The sequence below is a fragment of the Erithacus rubecula genome (genome assembly GCF_903797595.1).
Source record: "Erithacus rubecula genome assembly, chromosome: 1".
In the NCBI taxonomy this organism is placed as follows: domain Eukaryota; kingdom Metazoa; phylum Chordata; class Aves; order Passeriformes; family Muscicapidae; genus Erithacus; species Erithacus rubecula.
Window position 1 is genome coordinate 26788229 of NC_136658.1, and position 14405 is coordinate 26802633.

General features: G+C 41.0%; 1 protein-coding gene across 40 annotated transcripts in view; it reads left to right on the forward strand.

The window, feature by feature from the left end:
- LOC306801370 (rap1 GTPase-activating protein 1-like) overlaps nt 1-14405 on the forward strand; it is a gene marked incomplete at its 3' end in the record, with an annotated part of 46271 nt that overhangs the window by 16244 nt on the left and 15622 nt on the right. For 15 of the 40 annotated variants that reach the window (XR_013774065.1, XR_013774066.1, XM_079304414.1 and 12 more), the window contains 12 exons: nt 3846-3949; nt 5403-5481; nt 5764-5817; nt 5908-5991; nt 6358-6458; nt 7076-7205; nt 7467-7622; nt 9822-9893; nt 10069-10155; nt 10831-10965; nt 12316-12462; nt 13668-13771. Coding sequence is in view for 29 of the 40 variants with exons in the window: in XM_079304414.1 (XP_079160540.1) it covers nt 3846-3949; nt 5403-5481; nt 5764-5817; nt 5908-5991; nt 6358-6458; nt 7076-7205; nt 7467-7622; nt 9822-9893; nt 10069-10155; nt 10831-10965; nt 12316-12462; nt 13668-13771 (1253 nt within the window). Of the gene's footprint in view, nt 1-3845; nt 3950-3972; nt 5218-5402; nt 5482-5763; nt 5818-5907; nt 5992-6357; nt 6459-7075; nt 7206-7466; nt 7623-9821; nt 9894-10068; nt 10156-10830; nt 10966-12315; nt 12463-13088; nt 13772-14405 lie in introns of those variants that run through there. The other 25 variants (XM_079304390.1, XM_079304392.1, XM_079304391.1 and 22 more) reach the window with 8 other exon arrangements.

The window sequence follows — 14405 nt, forward strand, 5'->3', positions numbered from 1 at the left end:
TGTGCTTGAAGGCTTCCAGAGCCAGATAGGATGAGAGGCAAATTTGGATATGATTTTTTCAGTCCAGTTGTAGGATTTACTGCTGATCTGATATGAAAACAGTTGAGGTTGGAAGGGACTTCTGGGGCTCATCTTGTCCATACTCCTGCTCAAGCAAGGCCACATCATCATTGTTCTTTCCAAGGGAGATTCAGGACTTCCTCTGTCATGGAGCTTCACATCTGCAAAGCACCCAACTATCAGTGCCTCAGTACTATGGAAAAACTCTCCTATATTGTTCCTTTTCTGGTGTCCAGTGTTTTATTTTTTGCCTTAACTGACATGAATGTGTGTCCATGTTCAGTTAAACATGCAAGTTTTTGAGCAGGCCACTGGCAGAAAAGAACAAAGGGAGCAGGAGTCTTGTCACTAGAGTCTTGGCTAGAAAGCTTTCCCCATGATTGAAAGCTTAGTTAAGGAGAGAGCTCAGAGCTTTTTTACTAGAAGATTATTTCTTCAGTGCAAGGTTAGTGATACCAGTGATTTCAGTGCTGTCTGTGTTGGGTCTTTTTCTTGTTGGTTACATAGGAGAGTTACTTCAGCCATGTCAGGAAAGGTCTCTTTCATGCTTTGAATAATGGCACATGGTTCTTAGCTGAAGAAGAGTCTTAAAGCATCACATGATGGGAGAGGCATAGCCAGTGGTTTAGGGAATATCCTTTAAGCAAGATGGGAGATCAAAGTATTGTGTGGTACTGCAAATGTAATGTGCATGTCTGTGTCATGGATGTGTGTATGTAGGTTGCTCAAACTCAAACAATCCTGTGATACTTTTTACAGAACATCTTACAGCAGTCCCTGTAAAGCAACCACCACAAAAAGTGCTAGAACATTCAAGCCATAGCTCAATTCCTTTTCCTTGCCTCATGATCTGTATTTTATATGACAATTACACAGTAAGATTTGTTTAGCCTTTAGGATGAAGGCTGTAAAACCTCATTTCTTATACTGTGGGAATTATTCAATGTCTATGTTGTTTTTCAAGGCTGTAATAAAGAGAAGTGGCCTGAAGCCAGGAAGTATCTAATAAAGGTGTACATTGTAACTGCCAGTTAAATAAACTTAGGGTCCAGTTTCTCAAGCACTTGGAACTCTCAGTTCTGAGGAAGAAGCTTTCTTGCTATGCATTCTTATGTTATCATGTATTTCTCCTTTATGCTGTCCTTTCTTTGTGCTGGTTAAAGTTGCTGCAGATGGCAGATGTCTTAGTAGCTTTATAACTTCTTAGGCAAGCTGTCAGCATTCCTTGTGTGTTCTGTTAGTCTTTTCCCCTGGCCCATGGAAGATACTTAATTGTTTTTACAGACATCTATTTGAGATCCAGAACTGCCTTTCAAACTATATTAAATGTTACAGAAACTGCTTCTGTGGCTGAACAAATTTGTACTTAATATGTAGTTCATCTCAGCTCCAGGGTATCTTGTCATCACTGACTTGCAGTCTTCAGTATTGACTGTAAAGCCTTTTGATGGTTCATCTCTAACTTCAGGGCTGCTAACAATAAAGGCTGCTGTCCATTGAAGGAATATGATTTTTACATATGTTGCCTATGGGATTTTAAAAGGAGAGAAAATCATAAGGAGTAAATTACAGGCTTATTCATACATATGATTGCTCAGATCTCAGTTTAAACATTCAGGATCAAGCTACATAGCCAGAGTGGCTTTGACAAAAATTCAGTTAAGACCTCCACTAATTCTAGTACCCATTCCCCTATGAGGATTGCACCCATTTGTGCAGCTCTGCCTGCTACATCAGCAGCAGAGCTGATAACCCAGTCTCCAAAGCAATTGAGATCCCCCTGTATTGGGTCTGCTGGGGTCTGGCTTAGAAATGTCATTGAAAGGCATCCTAATTTCTGATCTTAGCAACTCAGTGTTGCCTTTAGCTGCAGCTAACCTCAGGCTTTGGCTCCTCTTCTTTTGCTTTGCCTTCTAGTTCTGATTTTTTCTGGCATTATGACATCTTTTTCCTTAACAGCCTGTCTGGGACATCCAGCCTGGCATTTGACTTCTTAGGTTTAAGGATTTTGATTCTAGACTTCAACTGACCGTGGAATATGGTCTTGCTTTGCTCCTTGTATCTGTCTGTTCATCAGCTGCTCTGTCTTTTTGCCCTTGGTCACAGTGACTTACTGCACCTGTTCACATCCCAAAAATCCATTAGTATGCTGAAAGTCATAGTCATGAGAAATAAAGTGTCCTTTGTGGATTCCTTTGATTTCAGCTTTTTTCCCCATGTACTATCACAGACCAGTGTGACAGATCACACTGGACTTCTGTGATTTGAGCACTGTAGCTAGAGACTATTACTTTGTTTGCTTCTTGGCTGCTCTTAGATCTTACCTTTTTCAGACTGCCTCGTTTGATCAGCCATGCAACCTTTTCCCCATAAGTCAGTATCACGGCAGTTCTGGGTGTTGGGTGCTTTCTGTCTCAAAGAGGAGGTAGGACAAGGACTTCTTCAGCACTTAAAACACTTAGATAGCTACATCTTCACATTTTGGTTTAGGGTAGTGACTGTTGTTTTTTGTTTCAAAGAGAGGATTGGTTTATGTCTGTTAACTTCTAGTTGGCTGTGTCCACATAGATATCAGAGTATTTCTTTCACTAGATGTATCTTTAGTTCTGACTGTGAGTCAGAACTATGACTAATACAGAATATTTGGACAACAAAAGACAATCTCACCAGTGTTTTTAGAGAGGTTACAATCCATCAGAGCCAGAGGAGACCTTCTAGCCATATATATATACTATATATTCTAGGCAAAGGACTAAGGAAGGAACTGACAGACTAGCAACCATTTTTTATCAAATTACACTTTGCACTTCTTCACTAATTTATTGTCCCTGGAATTTTCCTTTCACAGAACATATTCCAAATTGTGCAAGTTTTGACTATACAACTGAATACAACTTGCTGTTCCACTTCTGTGTCATGCATGAGGGTGCTCTTCCACTAGGATGATGGGAGTGAACAAGTCACAATTTCACCTAAATAGTGTTTTCATTGTGCTGGAGGTTTCCATTCATGTCATGTGTCAAAAGGCTTTAACCTTTTGAGGTTTGAGATTATATAGCAATATATATGATATAGCAATATACAAAATATACATTGCTATACCTAGACCACTGGAACATGGCTGCATACCCAGGATAAATGTATGGCCACAGCCACTTAGTATAGAGACTGTGAATACCTTTGCAGTATCTTTTATTGTTTGACTGCATGACTGTTACAGGCACACTCCACTAAAGCTCAGGCAGTGTTAGTGGCACTGCTGAGACCACTCTTCACCTACAAAATTTCTTTGCTTACTGACTGTATCCTTCTGGAGATGTGAGCACTCCTGGAGTTCAGCCATTTACCATAAAACCTGCCATTGCTCTTTAGACAGACAATTCCCTCAACTACATCTAGTTGAATGTCTGGAAGACTCTGATTAGTGGAGCAGAATCTGAATGGATACAGGGAAAGTCCATGAAGGATATGATTTTATTTACAAAAAAATCAATTTCTTCAAAACATGTTGCTGTGTTTTCTAACAATATTGCTTCTCAGGGGCCCTTCTGATGTTGGACAGGTGAGGAGGAACTGAACTGACTGGATGCACTTTGACTGATATGCTCATGCACTGATGATCAAGTGGGCTGGAAGACAACATACACACATCTGGAAGCATGCTACTCCTAATTAAATTAAAAATTAGTTAATCCTGAGTGACAGGCTGTATGCAGAAAAAACAACCTGGTGAACTTCTCCAGGAAGTGTGTTGGGGATAATGCATTTTGGTTTCCTGTTTGCAGGAGCACCAGAACTTTTACTCCAGTGACATGTCCTTGGGCTACCTAGTACTTTCTGTGAAATATGAACAGATCGAGAAACAGGAAAATCTGCGCCTGTTGCTGAGGTAACAGTGCCTGTTATTGAAGTGTATGCTACTGTGCTGTGCCTCTTGTCTTACCTTGCTCTCCCTCTGCATAGATGTGGGTGTGAAATTCATGTCTTTCTCCTGGAGAGAAAAGAAACTGCCAATAAACCTTTGAGCCTTTTTTCTCTTGCCTTCTGCTCTTGAGTTGCTCTCAGCAGTTTCCTTAAAGATGATGATGTGGTGTTTACAGGTGCATCTTTAATAGTACCTGTTTGGAAAATATCTGTTCTTCCCTCAAATAGAAAGTTTTTCTGTTTATTCTGTCCACTTGGAGACTTGTGACCACTCTCTAGAAGAACAAGGGTTCCCTAATGGAGGACAGCCTAGCCCAGGCTTAGTACTCGAGACTAAGGCTCCCTTGAAGGTGATCTAGAGCATTCCCTAGATTCCTGGGGCAGTCTATGAAACCATAACCCTTAGAGAGGGTTATGAAGAGAGACATCACCTAGAGAGAGCTGCTGATTGAATTGCAAGAACAGAGAAGGATCTTGTGTGTGTGAGGCCACTGCAGAAAAGCTTTTTACTGTACTATGGATGGGTACACTCCCAGTAAGCAATGCAACTGGAACCAAGTGATGTACAGTTGCTGCTGGCAAGTATTTGTCTGGGACTGAGGGGAAAAAATGGTGCATAGGAATTAGCTACAAAAAAAACACTGGAAAGTTTCCTCCAGTGTTTGGAGGGAAAGCTTCAGACTGCCAGAAATAATCTGGGAATAAAGAGAGTGCCTCTGTGAGCTGTGCCTGGGATGTTTATCTTCCTAAGTGGAAGCGACCAGGGAAGAACAAAAGGGTGGTTATTCATCTATTAAGATATTTTATTATATGCCAGTACTTGTTTCTCAATAGCTTGTTTATAATGGTTTGAAGATGCTTTTGACAGCCCAGTATTTCTTCTTCCTTAGAAAGGTATGTCTCCTTAAATACACATACCAAGAGGAAGGCAGCTTTCCTCTGTCAGCTTTCTGGAACAATGCTACACCAGTTTCTACCTCCTTTACTTTGCACAGATCTGCTTTCCTATGCTGTTTCTAAAAGACCTTTTAACAATCTTTCAAGCCCTCACTGATCATGGGAATCCCTTATTATTCTGTGTTCATTAATTGTATTTTGACATTTAGATTTCTGTGAAAGTAAACTGTGTGGGGTAAGCAAAATACTTCTCAAGGCAGGCAAGAGTGCAAAGGAGCAAAGACACTAAGGGCTCCTGGTTTGTCTTCCTCTGCTTGCCACAAGAAGTGATGGGCAGTAAGAAGTAACAATACCTTGTTTTTCCAGGGATTCTGTGCACTACAGTGTAAATTACCCGTCCAGAATTAACTGCTTTAACAGTACTCTGAAGAAATGGCTACTCTTTCTTTAAAGAGCCAGTGTTTCTTGTGTCTCCTTTCAGCCATTTCTCTAATGCCTTTTTTTTTTTTCTTTTGTGTCAGGACTCGTACTGGCACCAAACATGATCTAATTCCTATTTCATGTCTGAATGAGTTTCCCAATGCTGTTCAGATGGCAAAGGTGAGAGTCATGCTTGCCTGTTTGTCTTAAGGCCTCATTCTTGAAGTTATTTTCACCTCTGTCCACCTATTTCCCTCTTTTTCTACTATTTCCCAGTAGAACTGTCATATAGTTCTCTTTACCCTTCCATTTGCCTTCTCTTCTTTCTGTTCTAATTTTATCTCAGAATTTTTGCCTCAAGGGGCTCCTGTCAGATAATTATAAACAGTGCCTACACTCTCATGCCTGCAGCAAGCCAGGGCACATGATAATCACACTTTCCCTGTCTCTCTCACTCAACAGCTACTGTGTGAGGATGTGAATGTTGAACGCTTCTTCCCTGTCCTCTATCCCAAGGTACAGTGTTCTGATATGTCTGCATATCACTTTTTCATCAAGGTCTGGCTAATGACATCCAGTTGATAATTTCTGTTTTCATTACCTCAGGCCTCCCAGCTTATTGTTGCATTTGATGAACATGTCATAAGCAATAACTTCAAATTTGGGGTCATCTACCAAAAACCTGGACAGGTAAGACCCATCAGATCCCATGGTACTTGGGGCAAAATGCATAGAGTCAGTTTTCTTAGCTTAAAGGATGTAATAGCAAGGTCTGCACTGTCCAGAAGCAGTGGCATTGAGGCAGCAGTGTTTGTGCAGTGCTGTGGTTCCTTTGGCTTTCCTCTTCCACCTGCAGTATCTCTGGCAGTATAGGCTTTGTGGATCTCTGAACCCTAACTCTAACTGTCATGGCAGCTTGGGGCTGAGGCACAGGACCCCAGCATGGGTCAGAAATGTATTCAAGCAGAGATGTTTGTTGGTTGAACTGTCTATGGAAATGACTGCCTGTTCTTTGTACTCCTTGTGCTTCTTAATGCTTCTGCTTTTCTTCTGTAGACAACTGAAGAAGAAGTCTTCAGTAACACAGTAGAGAGTCAGGGTTTCCTGGAGTTCCTGGATTTCCTTGGTGACAAGATTCAGCTGCAGGATTTCCGTGGGTGCGTATGCAGTGCAGCTGGAAAGCCAGATTAAGTTAGGGAGCATCTTGTGTTCAGAGGCTGTGACTCTGTTACTGCCCAGCTTCTGGAGAAGTGCTGTGTCTTCTGAATCCTAGTGCAGGTGAAGAAGGCCTGGATGCTTCTGTCAGCCATCATGTTTGGGAACTAATTGGAGCTTAGGTCTTAGCTGGTATTTTGATTTAAAGGTCTCCTGGTATCTCCATCTGACCCACACTATCAGCAAAGAACAGTTTTATTTGGTGGTGCAAATGCAAGTTTGTTTCACAGTGGTATGGGGCAGTATTGTTTCAGGCTCTTTCTGTGAGGCATCCCATCCCTCCTGTAGTTCTAACATATGGAGTGTTTCTCAGAAGAATGCCAAAGAAGGTAGTTTTGAGGATCCCTGGGTTAACTTCATACCTTTTAGCAAGCTGGTATGTTCACCAGCACAAACATGGTGCAGGTTTGGGGAAGATTTGGTGCCTCACTATCAATGATTTCCTAAAAATTACCTTTGTAATTTACTTTAGTAACTACTGTTACTGATACTGTCTGTCTTCTCTCTGCTCTCTCATTTCTATACTGCCTGACCTATGGTGTGGCGTGGATTTGCTCAGGTTCCGGGGAGGCTTGGATGTTACCAGAGGTCAAACAGGCACTGAGTCAGTCTATACAAATTTCCGGGGAAAGGAGATCATGTTTCATGTGTCCACAAAGCTGCCCTTCACAGAGGGAGATTCCCAGCAGGTATCAGAAGGAGGAGTAAGGATTACAGCAGCGTGGCTGGGAGAGGAGGGGTATTTGAAGAAGGGGGGAAAATGCATAGAGGGGAGAATGACTGACTGTATAATGTTGGAAATTATGGCTGGAGTAATGGCAAAAGTAGTGATGAGGGATTTGGTGAACAGATGGGTTTGAAATGTTTGGTAGACTGATTTTTGAGGTCACATCATACTGTTCTGCTCTTTTTCACCTGCCTTCTCTCTTCATTATTTCTTTCCTCTCCAGCTTCAGCGGAAGCGTCACATTGGGAATGATATTGTAGCCATCATTTTCCAGGATGAAAGCACACCTTTTGTTCCTGATATGATTGCTTCAAATTTCCTACATGCTTATGTGGTAGTTCAGCTCACTCTTAGCACCACTGGGGACACTCTCTACAAGGTAACCAGGAGCAATAGATTAACCTGTACTGATTTTCATCCTTGAAGTGGTTCTTGGTTCTTTAGGAGAGGTGCAGGTTCAGCCAGATGTCAACCTGATTTCTTGAGTATCTCCACCTGAGAGCAGAGTCTAGTTGTATGCTTTTCAAAGCAGCTGATGAATTTCTGAAGCTTAAAGGTTTGGAACTGAAGGAGAAAGAGTTCAGATAAAAAAATTTGTTTGTATTGAAGAGCATGAGCCACAATTGATCCCACTTTGGAGGCTGTCTCACATTGTGTAGGTCAGATAAAATTCATGTCTGCATAGCCTGTGTTGCACAGCTCAGTGCTTGCAGCTTGCACTGCCTGAGGCTGCAGGTCAGGTACAGCTGGTTGACCTAACTATGGAATCCAAGCCAGCTACACCTGCTTCTGGGCATTCCAGAACTGATGCCAATCTGGCAGGGCAGTGTTACTTGTTAGGGCCCTCCAGCTGTAAGAAGCCCTGCTGAAGCCCAGATTAATTATCTGCAGCCGATGAACACAGCTCATTCTCTCTGCCATGACTCTATATGGATTTCTGTATTACTTTATGTTTAACTTTCAGTGATGCTGGGAGAGCAGAAAATATAAAGAAACTTGGATTTTTGATGGGTTTTCCGTTTTAATCCAAGTCCCATGTGTTGTATTATGTAAGGATTTTGATATGGTGATGATGAGTGTCCTTATGCCTTGAAGGCCTACAGAACACCAAGAACATAAAAATTAGGACAGGGTCCCCATCATCTCTTCCACCAAGAGGAGTATTAGAGATGGAGCAACCACCTTCCATTGTTGTTCCGTGTTTTGGGCAGCTGATTTGTAGTGAAAGCATTGTGATGATCAGGGCATGGGGTTCCAGTTCTTCTCTTGCTCTCTGTTTTGTAGGGCACAAAATTTCACTGGACTTTTTAATGACAAGGAAAGAGGTGGGAAAGCTTGCTATTTATTGTGTGTCTTCCTGATATTGTTTTCATCTTTTCCTGTTTGAATACTACTTTATTTCTGTTAGTGTAGGAGGGCTGCTTCATTCCTTGAAGAAGAAATCATCCCAATAATCACCCTAGAGCCAATGCAGAGTTTTCTGTAAAGGCTTTTCTAAAGGGGCTTTAACTGATGCTGCTTTGAGAGCATTGTAGTACACAGAAGACTGCAATTTGGAAGATTTCTTTGCCATTCTTTCTTCTATTTACTTAAGCTTTAGTGCCTACTGTTAAATTGGAATATTAATGGAATTTATTTCATGGAATCAATTTTTGCAATCAGAAAACTAAAAATGCAAAGCAATATTTTAGCTGGTAGATATATGTTGGGGAGGGATGGAGGCTTTGTAATTAGGGGAGGTGACCTGAAATGTGAAAAAACTGAATTAAATCAAGAGCCCATTTCCTTCTTCCTCTCATTTAAACTCACACCTCTCAGTGGCTCTGTGACATCTGTTTGTTGTTGTTTTGAGGCAGTTGTGGTTGTTATGTTATCCTTCTTGTATGAAAGGACAAATAATGGTCTTGTTTAATCTCAAACATGACAAAAAACCTCTGTGAAATATTGTGAAGTACTGTATGTATTTGGTAAGATAGCTACATATAATTGTGTAAGTGCTTTGAAGAAACAATGTAAAAACTGGACTGCATTACAGTTACTTCTTTAGACATTGATATGTCAGGTAGGAACATGCTAAAAATAAAACAAATGAAACCTATCTCTTACTGGGAAAATGCATTTGCATGTTTACCACCTGTGACTCACAAATGTTGTGGCACTGAGATACTCTCCTCAGTGTGCAGTGTATCTCCACCAAGGATTCTCTGTAAAAATAAATAGGTCAGTACAACCACAGGGACAAAGGTTCTTTAGTGGAGGTTAATCTTGCAGGCTAAATAGGAGCATTTTTTTGTTCCTAAATATACTGGCTATGCTAGTTACTATTTAAAATAATTTTAAAAAAAGCAGTCAGTTAAGCTTTTTTCATTGCTCTTACTGTGTGCACATCTAGCTGACTGAGTTTCTGGGAGATGAATGAGCACATCCATCCACTGAGTTCAGGAACAGAGGGATGCACAGAACTATATTACATCTCTTTCATATATGTAATTTATTTATGAGGATTCAGATCCATTATAGTAGTTTGATGCTGTCACTTGTGTCCTGATGCTCATTTTTTCCCCTTATATTATTTCAGGTTTCAGTCACAGCCCGAGATGACGTCCCCTTCTTTGGACCTCCCCTGCCAAATCCAGCCATATTTAAAAAGGTTTGTTTGTCTGGTCCAGCCAGGGGACATGGTGCACACACTTTTCTTCTGAGTTGGTATGGTCAGTCTGGCTAGAGCACCTTGGGGGTCCAAATAGTCAGCAGAGCTTTTCTAATGAGATGTTTTTACTAGTGTTTTTGTCTCCAGTTTAGTTAGTCTTCATCTTGTCTTGTAGAGCGCAGAGTTTCGTGAATTCCTTCTGGTCAAGCTCATCAACGCTGAGTACAGCTGCTATCGAGCTGAGAAATTTGCTAAATTAGAGGTGGGTCTGTTACCTGGCTGCTTCAATTAAAAATTATATATATGATAAATATATTATTATCAGATAAAGAAAATCAAGTAAAATTTCTGACTTCTAATTTTGTGTTGCTTAAGAAAAGAAGATGAAATGAGATTTTATACTCAGCTATGGAATATTTCCTTCATATTTCTTAGAAGGTGTGATGGAATATGAACTGGTACATTTAAATATAAAGATCTAATCCTCAAGTAAAGATGGGAATATAATGCATATATTCTGCTGGAGGAAATTCTGTATTAGCTGAAATTCAGTATTATGCTACAGGATGCATGCTGATATCTCTGACTTTTGGTTCAAGGTACCAAAATTCTGTTCCAGACTCTGCCATTGCCTAATCTAGAAAAAGAACCCATGTCTCTGTATCATCAGCTGTGAAGAAGTGTCCTTTATGACTTGCTTTAGGAAGAGCTTAAAAAGGGTTGGGTGTTACTGTAATATATTCTGTAACTATGCAGTTAAAACTATTTAAAATAATTTTCATGGGGTTTTGTTGTTGTCATTGTTGGTTGTTGGTCTTTTGGGGTTTTTGTTTGTTTGTTGGGCTTTTTTTTAAGAAGGATGTGAGACATTGAAGAAATGGGAAAAAAAAGTCTCCTCTTCCAGTAAAAGGTGTTCTCATTCCCAATGTTGATGCAGGAAAGAACACGGAGTGCCCTCTTGGAGAGCCTTTTTGAGGAGCTGCAGCTGCGCAGCCGCAGCATGATGGGATTACCTGTAGGGGAGGATGACAAGATAGAGAATGGCAGTGGGGGCTTCCTCGAGAACTTCAAGGTGAGCCTTTCTGCAAACCTACAGTGTGGTCTAGAATTCCATACTGGGCCTTGGAAGTCAAACTCTTTATGCTTTGTGCTGGTATCAAGTGTCAGATGTGGTTTTATTCCGTGACTTACAGAAGAAGGAGTCAGTGTGCAAGAGGAATTGTAATAACTAGGAGCAAGGGACTTTCAGTTCCTACAGCAGTTTCATTATAGCTGAAAGAATTGCAGGAGCCACTGCAAGAGTTTGTAACTTACCTCTTGAGTGTACTGTCTAGAAAAACTGTGACGCTTTACTTACCCTTTAAAAGTCAGAATTAATTTACCTTCTTCAATGTAAATGGCATGTTAGGGCGTTTTTATTGCTGATTTTTTTTTAATAAACCAGGTGATTTATTTCTTTTAGAAGTGATAAAGATGATTGATATGAGAAAGCAAGGATTTTGTATGACTGGGCAAACTGAGTTTTGAGCTGGTTATGAGAGAATCTTCATTGCTTTCCTATTCTATCTACTAGCCCTTTCCCACTTATGTGGGAAGTGCCTTGCTACTTCTTTTATATAATAAGTTATCTTTCTGGAAAGAGAGATGTGTTATAAATAGCATTTCTCCAGAGTACTTTAGGTCTTTATATGGTGGGCCAATTAGAGTTATTAAGGTCTGTAAAACTAACCTGTTAACAAATAGGTTTGGTAGCTGTGTGTGTTGCTTTGGTCAGGTCTGGGATGCTTTGATGAGGTGTACTTTTACATACAAACTGCCTTTGCTGCTAACCATGAATTTTAACCCATCCATGTCTTACACTAATTCTCCCAAAATGTCCTTTTATGACTTCTGGCAGATGCTGTGATTTGCATGTCATGTACACAGATGACATTCGTAAAAAACTGGAAAAGACTGAGTTAAGTCAGAAAATGGCTTTTTCAGATGCTACAGATTTTGATATGGCTGCTTTCCCACTGAAACCAGAACTCAAGTTCATATGAGACTGAACCTTACAGCCTAGAAAGAGTTTGATTTTGTGTTTTATAGCCTATACTGGATAGGACTGCTCTAGGTGATGTGTTTAAATCCAGTGTGCTGGGGTACTGGAAGGAAGCCTCTATTCATTGCCATAAGAGAAGGGAAGTGAAACTAGAGAATATACTTGAGGAAGAGCCCTTCCCAGAGGTCCATGAATCAGCTGGGACCAAACCAGGGCAGTATCTAAGGTGCTGCCTTCAAGGAGTCAGGATCTGTGTGGTTCTGGTGTCAGTCTGTCCTAACTTCCCACTCAATCTGTGGTGCTTCTCACACTACCCTGCCGTGTGCATGTCTCTATGTGTATATCTGTGTTTGTCTGTTTCCCTGCCTCCCTCCTGTTCAGCGGGTGATCAGAGGCCGCAGCCAGAGCCTGGATACCATGGGGATATCCATGAGAAAGCAGCAGCCAGCCACCCTGCCCAGCCGCCCAGCCACGGCGGGCCTTGCCCTCAGCCAGAGTGTCGCCGAGGGCCCTAAGGCCATTGCTGCGGTAAGGTGTTCGGGTGGGCTGTAGCAAGAGACCCCGCCATACCTTTGGGACCACCCTTGCATTTCCTTTAGTTTGTCCTCTTGTCCCACTGTGAATCTTTCTGTTGCATCATCCCATTTCACAAGTGGTGACAGCATGTGTTACAGTCTGATTTGTCTGTGCCCATCTCTAGCCCCAGTTCATGTGTAATCTAGAGCTGAGATTGATGCAGACTGGGAGAAGAAAGCCAAACATGGTTCTGCTTTAGACATCTATCTCTGCTATCCTGGATTAGATCCTGTACGGTGCCATATGTTAAAAAATGCATGCACTGTGGTTTGACTGGAATGGTACTGTATTGCCATAGGGCAAGACCTATGAGAACATAAGGACACTAGAACTATTTAATTTTCTTCGATTTCACCAATCAGACTATTTTCTGTAATATAAACAGGTGCACAAGATATTCAAGGTGCTGTTCTGTTGTAAATAGAATTCGCATGTTGGGAACAAACAGCAGAATTAATAGAGTTTGGGGTGAGAAAAAGAATGGGTATTTCTAGTCACTATCAAAGCCTTTCTTATTTGGTAGGGATACTAAACATATGTGACCAATTAATTAAAAAATCTATCACAAATCTTTCCAGAAAAGGATCCATGTTTCTGATACTGAAAATATGGTTACCTTGGCCAAAGTGCATCCAGCTGGTTGTGGTCTCTGCACTAGTGATGTCAATACAGGCAAACTACAAAAAAAACATCTCTGAGTAAGCCAAGAAGGTGCCCTTCAGTGTGAAGATTTCTTGGTGACAGTTTACTTGGTTGTATGCATTCTTTATGTCAATACAACAAAGTCACAGCATACTAATGACTTGGGTTTGCTGCCTCCTTTGCTCCTTTAACTTCTGGTTTTCTTTGCCTTTCTGGTTCTGCCTCTCCTTTCACCGTATGGGGATACCTCCCTTCCCAAGCCTGTTTCTCTGTATACTGGCTGTGTTCTGCCTTTGTTTCTTTATATCTCTGTCCCTTTCTCTCACCACCTTTGTAAGCCCTGGCTGCTCTTGCTTGCTGACAAAAAGTACTCCTTGCACAGGTGGAGCTGAGCTCTTGGATTGCAGTAAAGGAGAAAATCTGGATCCACATTGCAAACTCTTCTATGCTTTCAACTCTCCAAAGCTCTTCCTGTTGTGTTCCTGTCCTCTCTGTCATGCTTTCCTTTTTTCTAGTCTTTTGCCTTGCCTGGTAGGAGCCCATCACGTACTCGAGCCAGCCGCTTCCATGGGCGACGGAGTAGTGCCATTGGCATTGAGAACATACAGGAGGAAAAGAGGTATGAGCTGTGGGGAGACAAGACAAAGAGAGTAAAAAACCCAAGAGGAGTTGAGAAAAGGAACATAGAAAGGCACATATAGGTAAAGGGGAACCATCAGGAATGAGAGCTAAAATGGAATTGAAATTAAACGGTCTGATTATCGATTGATGGAGAAATGGACAAATAACAGAAACAGGCAAAATTAAAAGAGAGCATTTGGAATTGGAGAGAATCAATATATGAGGAAGAATGGAGGAAATGGGTGGAGGAACATTATAAGATCACTCTTAACTACTGTGCAGTATGATCCAGGACTCTTGAGTTTCCTGTTCTTCACTCACCTCTTTTAGAAGAAAGTCAGATGAAAGGCTGGTATTTGGGAAGGGGGTGCTTGATTGGTTGTTTGTTTTCATGTTAAAATATTCAAATAGGCAAAACTGGTAACTTAAAGGATTTATTTAAAATAACTGTAAGTCCAAATAACTAGTGTTTAAGTTAGATCGTCTGAGAAAGAATTATAATTAATGGATAATATACTGCTTCAAGGGCTGATTTGGCATATTTGGCAGAATTATAACTGTTCAAAAGTTGTCTACTGGTCACAAGAGATTATTTAGTTAAATTATAAATTTCTCTCATCTCTAGCTGAGAC